This window comes from Podarcis cretensis (assembly GCF_951804945.1).
Source record: "Podarcis cretensis genome assembly, chromosome: 4".
NCBI lineage: Eukaryota > Metazoa > Chordata > Lepidosauria > Squamata > Lacertidae > Podarcis > Podarcis cretensis.
Window position 1 is genome coordinate 74,888,336 of NC_137173.1, and position 13,121 is coordinate 74,901,456.

Below are 13,121 nucleotides of genomic sequence, written 5' to 3' on the forward strand. Positions count from 1 at the left end.
TTGGTAGCTGCTGTTTCCCAATAAAATTATTGGCATTAGAAGTTTCCATTGTGAGTAGGATTAAGCCAAACATTCCAACAGAGCTGAACATCACAGCAAAGAGCATTGTTACACGGAAGAAGAAATAAGTCTAAGAAAGAGTAATTTAGCCTATACTAATTTGTTGTACCATCATGATATTCTGTATCTTAATAAAAATAAGGAAGCAGAATTACTAGCATAACCCTACCCCAAAGTAACCCGCACTGTGACTGGGATTTACTCCCAGTGATAATTACTCCCAAATAAGTATGTACAAGACTACATCCCTAATTTCTTCTGAGTTCAGCTCCAAATGTCCTTTATGGCCAGAATCACTGCTAAAAACAGAATTAAATCATGTACACTGTAGACCAGCAGATTCATTCACATAATTTATTACATAGCCTCCTGCAACTAAAGCTTTGCCTGTGCACCACAAACCATTAAGTGTTAGTTAACTGTGCATATGCACTCTACAGATAGCTCAGAGAGATATTCATTGTGTTATAAAATGGCACTGCCAAGTTCACTGGATGGGAACAAATGTGGTTTTAAGTACAAATGTATTTTTGCCTTGCTGATAAGAGTTATGCATTTAAAAAGTGCTTTAAAGAAACCCAAACATTATTGTTAAAGTGTGATCCTGTGCATGTCTACTTAGAAGTGAGCCCCACCAATTTCAATTTGTCTTCCTCCCAGGCTAAGTGCGTAGAGGATAGTATCTTTAGTGCACTTATTTGTGAATTTCTAGAAGACTCACAACAAGGCAGCACACTTTACATTAAAGCAATCTACAATGCACTTAAAATACTAAACAACGAAAGCGCTCATAAACGAACTACAATCTCACCAAGTTACAGCAGCAGAAGAATAAAAAGGATTGAGAAACCTCCAAAAGTCCAAGAGGGGGCCAAGCGTGAAAAATCTTTAGGAGTCGGGAATTACAAAGCCATGAAAAAAAGGTCCCCATCCTTCTAGTCAGCGTTGTGACTGCAGTATGATGAGCAATGGAGGCTAGTCTTCAAAGGTTAATGAGGCACTGCCTCACCAACCTCAATCTGCCCCCACCAACCCCAATCTGCCCCCAGCCTGCTTCTTACAATTTGTCCAGGAGGCAGTGCTAGCCACAAACTCCTTCCTCCTATCATATTGCCTTTTGGACACTCAACTGTGAGGAAGATGGAGAGATAATGAGAATTAGTTGGCTCCATTGATTGTAGTAAGGTAAAGGACCCCTGGACAGTTAAGTCCAGTCAAAGGTGACTATGGGGTTGCAGCGCTCATCTCGCTTTTAGGCCAAGGGAGCCGGTGTTTGTCCACAGACAGCTTTCCGGGTCATGACTAAACTGCTTCTGGCACAACAGGATACCGTGACGGAAACCAGAGCGCAGGGAAACGCCATTTACCTTCCCACAGCAGTGCTACCTATTTATCTACTTGCACTGGTGTGCTTTCGAACTGCTAGGTTGGCAGGAGCTGGGATAGAGCAACGGGAGCTCACCCCATCGTGGGGCTTCAAACTGCTGACCTTCTGATTGGCAAGCCCAAGTGGCTCAGTGGTTTAGACCACAGCGCCACCCGCATCAAAATTTGTTGTAGGCTTTGGGTACACCTCCTGTCGGACTCCTTTGCCTTCCTCAGTACCGGTTCCAATGGCCACTACCTACCACTGATGGATGATGATTCACACAACATCAGTTTCCATCTGTGTCACAGCCTCTTTATGGGGGAGCAGATGTTCCTTTACAATATCCTGGACTCCCCCAAACTTGGAGACAGTTCAGCAGTCAATGCCTTGGTTTCAGTGAGTCCACCATGTTGACATGCAGACTTCCAAAAGATATCAGGCCAGTCTTTCAATGGCAAAACACATGACTGCAATTTATTTAGGCGCAATTACCCAGTAGTAAACCCCCAGAGTAGCAGGACTTACTTCTGAGTAGACACACGCATAGGAGTGCAGCATTAGTTTACATCGCCACGTTTTCTGTGGTCAGCATTGTGTCACCTTTGCTTGCAATGTCGGGGCAAGCATATTTCCCAAAGATAAATGGAATATGCATCATTTTCAAGTGTTTTTTCTGTGGCAGACAGATCACAGCATGATACTGCTGATCACCAGCTCTCTCCTGCCTGCACCATCCTGGCCTCCCTCAATAGAGGGACAAAGAATTGTCAGGAAAGCAGAACCAGATCAGAAAAGACAGCGACAAGAGCAACCATAACACTTCACCTCGTCTCATGTTTTAGTAAAAATTAAGGGGATCAGATGCGGATGGCATGAGCAGCGATGCCAATAAAATCATTGACTGGAAGACACTTACCATATTTATTGATGACACGGGGCCAATGCTATTAACATAAATGTCAACATCAATGACAGTTGGTTTCACTGTGAAAGAAAGAAAGAAAAAAAGCAGCATTTAATAGTGCCCTGGAGACAACACAGGGCATCATGTTTAACATTTCTATAATTATAGCCTTCCCATCTCAAATCTGTTTTGAAACAACAGCACAGCACAGACCATTTCCTCCCCCCTCCAAGAACTCTTCTAAAATCCTCTCTCTCTTTTTAAGCAACAGTTTGGGAATGAATTCACATTGTGTATATTCTGATGTACAGGACTCTGTAGTCCTCCTTTCTTCCTCTCTGGAGCTACATTTGGAGCGTAGAACTCCATAACTCAATGGAGGGGGCTCCTTTTGTGGGTTGGCCTCCTCACCATTAGCCAGTCCCTTAGTCCATCTGCAGCTCCTCCTGCTCCCACCCTCTGGATGGAAGACCCTGAAACTGACTCAATCTGCCAGGGATCAAAAGAGACATTGTATCATGGAAAGCTTAGAGGACATACCAATCGGAAAGCTAAACATGAACTTTATCGTTTCTCTTTCAGAGGGTTGTTTGCTGTGTTGAAATGTTGTGACTATTTGTGGACTCTACGGAAATTTGTTTGCATTGTAGAGTTTAAAATTACCGTGCTACGTTGACTGATAGCTTGCTTTACTGAGCATAATTGGAAACTGCTTTGTGACCATTCAGTGGTGAAAAGCACTATGCAAATGTTGGAAATAAAACAAATAAATACCAAGAAAAGAAAAGTAATTGGATACTTCTGCCTCTGCCTAGACACAACTAAATCCAGTGCCACCTAGTGACTAAACTATATATAGTATCACTAGCCACACAGGCTGTGAATACACCATGCATTCAAAGTTCATTTAAAGCACACAAACAACCCAAGAATCTTGCAGACTGGAGTTTACCTCACACAGCTGTACAATTCCGAGCACCCTTAAAAATTAAAGTTTCCAGGAAATTTGGGGTATGTGTGTTAAATGTGCTTTAAATGTAGAGTGCATATACAGAAATAGACTACCATGGACACCTCCACATAAGGGCTGAAACTGAATGCCCCCCATTTTCCTATAGTATTTTGGGGCTGGGAAATGGGGTGGACACTTGGTCTATTTGTCCCTGTTTCGTAAGCCTGGTGTGGTCTCTTCTTATAGTAACACCCCCCACTTTAGAAGCCATTGATTGGCTTCAGGGAGACCCCCAAGGTAATGCAGAGGTTGATTGAAAAAGGGCAGCCTTGTAGACATACCCCCACCAGCACTGCTTTATCTGGTGCAGTTTTTTAAAGCAGACTGAGCAGATGGCAGCCCTCTGTTACCTGGAATCACCCTCCCCTCAGACAGCATGAGACCAGGGTGGCTGGGAGGTGGCCGTCACGGTAGGTATAATATACCATTGACTCACAATAAAAAATGAGAATAGAATTTACTGCTGTACTAAAACATTATAATAACAAAGGGAGAGTGAAGTAAATATTGTGCCATGAAATATATATATATATATATATATATATATATATATATATATGGTCATGAATTCTGCCAAATACTATTGATCAATCTACTGATGATAATGATAGTGCAAGAAATGCCTCAATCCACTTGAATAATTTGCCTGGTCCATGAAGCTTGGCAGCAGGACATGGCTTATAAGGTGCACTAGCATTGGTGGTGCACTGTTCTCGTTTAGGTAGGTAAAGGACCCCTGAATGGTTAAGTCCAGTCAAAGGTGACTATGGGGTTGCGGTGCTCATCTCGCTTTCAGACCAAGGGAGCTGATGTTTGTCTGCAGACAGACATCTGGGTCATGTGGCCAGCATGACTAAACAGTTTCTGGGACAACGGAGGACCATGACGAAATCCAGAGTACATGGAAACACTGTTTACCTTCCCGCCACAGCGGTACCTATTTATCTACTTGCACTGGTGTGCTTTTGAACTGCTAGGTTGGCAGGAATTGGGACAGAGCAATGGGAGCTCACCCCATCACCGAACTGCCAACCTTCTGATTGGCAAGCCCAAGAGGCTCAGTGGTTTAGACCACAGCGCCACCCACATCCCTCTTGATTAGGTAGAGTGGCTACGCAAGGAGCCTCCATGTTCAGAATGGGGCATGTTCTGAATACCAGTGACCAGGGACAAACAGCAGGTGGTTTTCTCTCTCTTGCCCTGTTTGTGAGCTTCCTTGGCTAGCCATGGGGGGTGGGGTAGGAATGCTAGATGAGCTGTGGGTCTGATTCAGCATGGCAATTCTTGCATTCCTCATTTGTACCTGTGATGATGTACACACATCCCAAGATGCTTGACTAATCCTTGCATAGTTCAAAATACTAATGATCTTGCAGGCACATAAAACATAAATGAGGGGGGGGGGAAAGCTTTCAAATATTTCTGTTTTTAAATCCCATTGGTTAGATTTACATGACTAGCATTAATTACAGTAGTGAATGAAATGATTTCATGGGGACTGTAGTAGTGAAATATAAAATCTCAAATGTGGGAAAGTGTTGGATTTCAACTGTGAAGACATGGGTTCAGATTCCTGTTTATTCATGTCACAGAGATCAGTGGATAGCCTTGGGCAGGTTTCTATTTCTTAGCTTAACCTATCCCAGAGGGTTGCTGTGAGCATAAAATGGTGAGCTCCTGAGAGGCAGAAGAAACACAAATAGACCAGGGTTCACTTTGCTGCCAATTGGGTATGACGTTTCTCCCCCATCTTCTGCAGTTTGAACTTGTGCGTATTTCTAAAACTTGACATTGCCGGTCAGTTTAAAAAATAGCAAGAAGAGAATGGAACCAAGAATCTGAAATATCCTTTAATTTCTAATGATACAATACAGTGTAGAAATATTTTTCCATGCAAGCCTTTTGGCCATCTAATTAAAAGTTAGAAATTTGAATTCAGACTAAATGTAGGGTGGACATGGATGAATTTCAGTCTTTCTAAAACTTTATGTAATTGCTGACAAGTCATATATTGGGGGGGGGGGAATGAGTAAAAACTAACTGAAGGGTTTTAAAATAATAATAACCCAGTAGCCAGATTCAAGTTGTTCTCATCTGTAGAGTTGAATAAAGACTGTTCTGGGACAATTTGGGAGAGTTAATTAAATCCAGAAACTCACGCTGAACCCAAAGAATAGCCTCATATGAACTGAAGCCCTGGCTTCAGCAATCAAAAACGGAAATCGGAACAAATACGACTGATTAATCAATGTAACCCTGATTGTAACGCAACTGAAAACAAATGGCAATCTTCCTGCTGCTCCTCTTAAGAGGAGAAGTTGCAAAATGAAATAATTGAGGGACCTCTAGAAATCCATAATAGGTATAATTTTAAGAAGTATTGCATGGACCAGGGAAAAAAGCAGAGGGCAGCACAATGTAGGCAGATCACAATCAAAGCATCTGTGAATCTCCGAATCCGTTCCTCTTGAACTGGGGCAGTGTGAACTTTATGACACCTGTTGTGTTGTCAAGAATTCAAACATCTTGAAGAACTTACAATAGCAGGCAAAAGAAGGCATGCCTCAATGAGCCCTGCTCTCTTTACATGTTGAAAGTGGAAAGACAAGGCCCCTAGATTGTGTCCCTGGAGTTCTCCATCACTCTCCCAGACTATACAGAAGGGAAGGGGGAAATGGCTGTGCCTTACTTCTCAACTTTGGATTGAGCCCCAGGGTTTGGAAGATGGAAAAGAGGCTAAAGGAAAACCGAAAAACATGGCATTTCCTCTTGAGAGCAGGGGTAGCCAATGTGGTGCTTTCCTGATGTTGCTGGACTTCAGCTTCCATCATCTGCCCTGACCATTGGGCATGCTGGCTGCAACTGGTGCAAGCTGTAGTCCAACAGCTTCTGGAGGACACAGCAACTGATGGACTAAATGGCTTATGGACCAAAGGGAAGCCCATTGAGGCCCACAGGCCATAGGTTCCCTACCACTAATTTAGCCCCCTCCTTCTAACTTGGTGCCTACTGCTCTTCCCTCCCTTTTTTTAGGTATCAGCCTTTTCGTTGATTCCTCGCAGGGGGCTGGACTAGATGGCCCTTGGTATCCCTTCCAACTCTATGCTTCTATGCTCAACACATTGTTCCTGCCTGACCTATCTGCCCCAATTCTCTCTGCCTGCTGTGGATTTAACCAAAAGCTGTTGGACCAGTCTGAAAGCTATTACTTGACATTTCTATTTCTGCAATAAACCATGCATTTGATTACACTTGGCACTGGCTCCTTGTCTCATTGCTAATCCTCCCTATTAGGAAGGTTTAGCTATGCAATTGTATACCATGATTCTTGGTCCAGGACCCTTCTATACACATGCAATCAGAGAAACTTGTAGACGACAATACAAGGTAATACCTGGTTTCCCTGGAACTTGCATATGTCACTGAAGAAGAAGAAGAGTAGTTCTCTTCTTTATCACTACCACTTTATCACTACCCAAAGGAGTCTCAAAGTGGCTAACATTCTCCTTTCCCTTCCTCCCCCACAACAAATACTCTGTGAGGTGAGTGGGGCTGAGAGACTTCAAAGAAGTGTGACTAGACCAAGGTCACCCAGCAGCTGCATGTGGAGGAGTGGAGACGCGAACCCAGTTCACCAGATTACGAGTCTATCGCTCTTAACCACTACACCATACTGGCTAGAACTATCTGCTTGCAGGTGGAATCCCCCTGCAAAGTATCAGAGAGGAACCACAGTGGAAGATCAGTTTGATACATTCTTTAAAGAAAGAAAAGCCCTGCTAGATCAGAACAAAAAGCTACCTAGCCAAGCATCCTGCTTTTCCAGAGTTTCTACCCAGAAATTATCTAGAACCAGGTGGCTAACTTGTGGCACAAACACCCAGATGTTGCTGAACTACAACTCCCATCATTTTGTCATTGACCATTCTTCCTAAGGCAGCTGGGAGTAGGATTCCAGCAACATCTAGGGGTTCGCCAGTTCTCCACCCCTTCTTCTGCTTCCCATGTGCCAAACAAAGAGTATAGTGTAAGAAAGGTGAGCATGTAATTACTTCCCCACTTAAGGAAAATAGACACACAAATGATTAGTTCTATCAAATGTTCCAGCTGGGCAGAGGTGGGGAACATGTGGTCCACCAGATATTGTTGGCACCAACTCCCCACAGCCCTTGCCAGTTTGGCAAGCGGTCATGAACAATGGGAGTTGCAGTCTAGCAACAACTGGAAGGTCATAGATTCCCCATCCATTCAGTCGGGCGACACAATAGAACAGTCAAAAATGCATATTTTTAAAGGCTTTATTTTAGTCATGGGTCTGGAGCCTTCTGTCATGAGACAGAGGTCATTCCCCACAGTCATATTGCCTAGCGGGCAGGTAGAATAATGTTCATGCTAGCTCTTCTCAAATCTGCCAGTCAGATTGTAAATGGATCTCTAGCTCTCCAGTGTTTCTTTGTCAGAGGGATCAGACAAAAATAGTTTGAAAGTGCTGTCAGCAACCATAACATTTACATGTATATCATAGGTGGAAGAATGATTAAAGGATGTCAGCAGAGATATCAGCCTGCTCAAATCAACCTCTTTGAAACAGTTCTTAACGCAGGGTGGTTATTTTCCATGCAAGAAGGGGGGGGGGAGGAAATGTGTCCAAATTTCAACACTGCCAGGCTGACATCTGGTAGCACCAAATGACAAATGTTTAGAGCTGTCTAGTTGTTTGTCACATACGTTGTAATATCCAAGCATCCTGTTTCTAATTAAGAAGGCCATTGATGAAACTAATGAAAACATGAATAAAGGTTATCCTGGTTATTTGGAGAGCTGGCAAAATACATCTGACAATTTCCACTAAGCACAAATCTTGTAGCTGTAAATCAAGGGGATAAATTCTGCCTCCATGTGCGCCAGCACAAATCTACAGCAGCCTCCCTGGATTTGACAGTATTTTGCTTTCCTGTTTGAATTCTTTTGCACCGCATTTAATAGATTACATATCGAAAATGATTAGGACTTTGGCATATCTGTTCTGTTTAATGGAAAGCCCACAGGGGTAGAAAGATGCCTAATGGGTTTTTTTAAAAGGGGAGATTTCATCTAAAATTGCAATATGATGATGCACATATTTGTGATCACCAAAGCACATAAAATAATCAACATAACTATTGGTCTCCACTGAGTGCCTTGGCCTGTTGAGTGCCTTACATCTCCCTGCATCCCCACCTTGGATGCTCTGTGGCCTGCATAAGAGGGGACAATTCAAAGGCCACATTGTGAGTCAATAAGTGACAGGGGGCTCCTCGGAAAGCCTGTGGGGAAGAAGGAAGGGGTGGGGAGTCAACTGTGCAGTACTTCCAGGAGTTAGTAGAGTCACTGAAGTTCTCACCCTGGGCCAGCAGGGGGATGCTGTAGATAGTTATGCAAATAAGCGATCAAAAGTGACGTTCAGTGATTGGATAGTTTTAGAAAATTGTTACAGTTACGTTGTACTGGAGCTCTATATAAGCAGGCTGGCTGAACCCTTCAGTTCAGTTCAGTTCAGTTCTGTTCTGGCCTGTGAATAAACAAGAGCTGTTTGAAGAATCGCTGTGTCGTCTGATATGTTCACCCATAACTTAACAGTCACAATGGTGACGTGTTAGTTCTCAAAGGCACTGCTTTGGCGGGGGCAGGGGAGCCTTCACTCAGCAACAGAGTAGATGCTTTGCATGAAGGAGCTCTGAAGTTCAGTGGATGATGAAAAGAGATCTGCTGGATATCCTAGGGCGCTGCTGTCAGTCAAGTACACAATGCTGAGCTAGATGAGCCAATATTCTAACAGTATAAAGGTAAAGGGACCCCTGGCAGTTAAGTCCAGTCGCAAATGACTCTGGGGTTGCGGCGCTCATCTCACTTTACAGGCTGAGGGAGCTGGCATTTGCCCACTCCACAGACAGTTTTTCCAGGTCATGTGGCCAGCATGAATAAGCTGCTTCTGGCGCAATGGAAAAGCGACTCCAGAGCAGAGCACGGAAACGCTGTTTACCTTCCCACCAGAGTGGTACCTGTTTATCTACTTGCACTTTTTGGCGTGCTTTCAAACTGCTAGGTTGGCAGGAGCAGGGACCGAGCAACGGGAGCTCACCCCATCGCAGGGAATCGAACTGCCAACCTTTTGATCGGCAAGTCCAAGGCTCAGTGGTTTGGACCACAAATCTGGCACTGGTCCCTCTAACAATATAACACACCCTAATATGCCATGTGCGGAGGAGGGATAAATTTGATTCAGTTAGCATTTAAATGGGAACTTGCCAAGTTCACGATTTCTGGAACAAAGCATGAAGCAAAACACACAGCTCAGTTGGTAGAGCTTGAGACTCTTATTCTCAAGGCTGTGGGTTTGATCCCCATGTTGGACGAAAGGTTCCTGCATTACATGGGGTAGGATGAGATCTTCCTCACAATCCCTTCTAACTCTATGATTCAATGATCCAAGCTATGATTCCATGATTCAAGCAAAACACATCCATCCTTCAATATTTACACTTCTCTGAATTTTACAATGCAGTTCTCCAGCCAAGGAATACGTACAAAAGTGCATATACTAATGGAAAGTATGCAAATGACATACAGAAATGCATTCAATTTGGGAAATTGCTTTCCAAAAAAGTGCATTAAGAAGGGTTTGCAGAAGAGGGGGGGGGGTGTTAGCTTCATAAGTGGGTGGAATGAGTGTGAGGAAGAAGATGTAGGAGGTTATGGGGATGATGGTGAAAAATGATGCAAAGAGGGGCTGCGGAACAGAAGAGAGAAGGGGCTGCAGAAATGGGATTGGGGAGGTAAAAAGAAAGCTTAGTAGATGCATGGGGTGGGAAGGGGGAACTTTAGAGGGATTGTGTGTTATGTGAGTGGCAGGGGGTTGAGTGGAGTGCGCAGGGATCCAGCCCCTAGTAAACAGATAAAAATGAATCTGATCTAGAAGAGAATCCCTGAAACAATTATACAATATTAAATAATAATAGTCATAGTAATGATAAACCATTGCTATCTCAAATTTCTTACTTAACTTAGTCATGACCCTTTTCAGTCTGCTTTAGCCTTCTTCTTCTCCATGAAGCAGAAGCTTAATACAGTTTCTAATTATCTTTCCTTGGCAAAAAGAATCAAGGGTTTTATTCCATTCTTATTCTTTTTAAGCCTTTCTGCTTCCTTTGACAGTCACTCATCCTGTTCTTCTCGTTTTAGCCCTGGTTCCTGGGGTCCTCTCCTGGATTGCATTCATTTTTATCTTCCTACTGAAATTTTAGTGTTTCTGTTGACGGTTCTGTCTGCAAGGGCTTTTGTCTGCAAGTTTTGTCCTTGGGCTCCTTCTGTACACTCACTAATGGTCAGAGAATGTCCAGCGCATGACCCACTTTGAGCCAGTTTTATGGCCTTGTGAAAGGTTATTTCTTCCTTCTTCAGACATTGCATTATTATACTTCAGGGGGTCGGGGGGGGGGAGATGTTGGCACTTCAAATATCTTACTGGTGACATATTTTGGTATAGCTAAAGAAAACCTGCTAGCTCCAATCTCAGTGGCACAGGAGCCCGACTTCTCGCAGATGAAAAGATATATCTAACTTGGGACATGATTCTCATCCGGAACGTAACATCATTAATGCTGAGATTTTGGACTTGTCCCAAGATTAAATTATGGAAAACAATCTTTAATCACATTAGGGGCATGCCTGATTTAGATGTATCAAGGTCATCCTACTAGGATATCTAAAAGAAGCAATTCAAAAACCAGATGGAGAATTTATATTGGATTTATTAGCAGCAGCTAAATTGAATGTAATCCCCATATTGTAAAAGGATGCACTTTCTATTTCTCCGCAGTTCTGTTGTTGTTGAAGAGGTGGAATATAGCAATACTGATGATGTGAAACTGACATACTATGTAAGAGTATGCATAAACACATTTATAGAGTAGATCTTTGGTGTGCAATAGAATGACAAACATGGCAATAAAGCTAAACCACATTATAATGCCTGTTATTTAAATTATTTTATTTTATTTATTTTATTTCAGATTTTAAACCAGAATCAGATGTAAACAATTCGTCTGATCCTGTTTACTCAGATGTAAGTCAATAGGGCTTCCCTGAAATGCCTCCTGTATAACACACATATGAATCTCCTTTACACATCAAATAAAGCAGGACTGGCTTTCTCTAAAAGCTGTTATTCTGTTTTAATTGGAGAACCAATTCTGGGTTGTGTATGAAAATACACCAGGACATATGCAAACAAGCAGTACAGCATCATTAGTCCTAATTGGTAATTCATTAAAACTGTGGGTAAGATGCTATGCAAGTCCTCTAAGACTATCTAGAGTATATAACACTAATTATTGGAAATGTGAAAAGGACAAGGGTGTCTGGTTGTGAGGAAGTACTAGCAAGATATGATGTTGGGATATTTGGGATACATAGGTACCAAAGGACAAAAAAAGCTATTGGATGGATAGCAGTAGCATGGATATCTTATAAAAAGTATTAGAAGAAGAAGAAAAAACCACCAGCACCTATGTGATTAAAATAATGGTATATTGAAGTGTTGGAATTTGCTCTGAGTGCTCACTGGAAGGAAAGATCCTGAAGCTGAGGCTCCAATACTTTGGCCATCTCATGAGAAGAGAAGACTCCCTGGAAAAGACCCTGATGTTGGGAAAGATGGAGGGCACAAGGAGAAGGGGACGACAGAGGATGACATGGTTGGACAGTGTTCTCAAAGCTACAAACATGAGTTTGACCAAACTGCGGGAGGCAGTGGAAGACAGGAGTGCCTAGCGTGCTCTGGTCCATGGGGTCCCGAAGAGTCGGACACGACTAAACAACAACAACAAATTGAAGTGTTGGAATTTGCTACATTATGCAAGACTACTTGGATCCGATGGGTCAGGCTATGCACTGAGTCCTTCCATGGGAAGGAAAAGGGTCTCACTGACCTCATTTTTTCCTACAGGATGGATCCAGTACCTAGGCTTCTACATCAAATGCAGAACACACATACCAGGTCAATGTGTGACCTGACATTCAGTTTGTGAGTTTAGCCACATTGTTCTGAAATCAAATGACCAGTGAGGATCAAAAGTTGGGCATGCCAGGTTAATGCAGCCGGGCAGCAGAATGGGCACTGAACCAACTTATAAGGTGGTTCTCCATAAGAGTAATATTTTTATTTATTTATTGAATTTGATAGTCACTTTATCTTGCCCAAAGTGATGTACTACCAGTCACACAAAAACCCCAACAACCCACATACATAATAAAATTCAATAAAAACATATAACTGTAATATCCACAGAACAGTAGAACCGGTATTAAAAATACTACAAGCCCATGAATACATGGACAAATAAATAAGGGAGAAATACACACACACACACACACACACACACACACACACGATCTGCAGGGGCTTCACTGAGTTGTGGAGATGCTGTTGCATCCTCAGCCCTGCTGAAATGGCAAGGCAGGCTTCTCTTTGCACCAGCCTTATTCTGGCACAGTAATCAGACCCACACTGGGCCCAATGAGAACAACTGGGTCAGCTAAGGATCAAATGCCCATTGAAAGGCTTCTGTTAGCAACCACAGCAGGATGATGGCGGGGTGGAAGAGGATCCTGGCGAGGGGTATAGCTGGAACTGGACGCACCAGGACAAGCAGGGGAGGGGGAAGGAAATACTCACAGGGTGACGGAAGATAGCGAGGGGCTGGGAGTCAATGCACAGGACCCATCAGCAGAGCCGG

The 13,121-nt window shown here is 43.1% G+C and overlaps 1 protein-coding gene across 2 annotated transcripts in view; it reads right to left on the reverse strand.

Annotated features, from left to right (window-relative positions):
* GABRG3 (gamma-aminobutyric acid type A receptor subunit gamma3) overlaps positions 1-13,121 on the reverse strand; it is a 309,531-nt gene that overhangs the window by 272,017 nt on the left and 24,393 nt on the right. For both annotated transcript variants that reach the window (XM_079972872.1, XM_079972871.1), the window contains exon 3: positions 2,346-2,413. In XM_079972872.1, the coding sequence (XP_079828998.1) occupies positions 2,346-2,413 (68 nt within the window). The remainder of the gene's footprint in view (positions 1-2,345; positions 2,414-13,121) is intronic.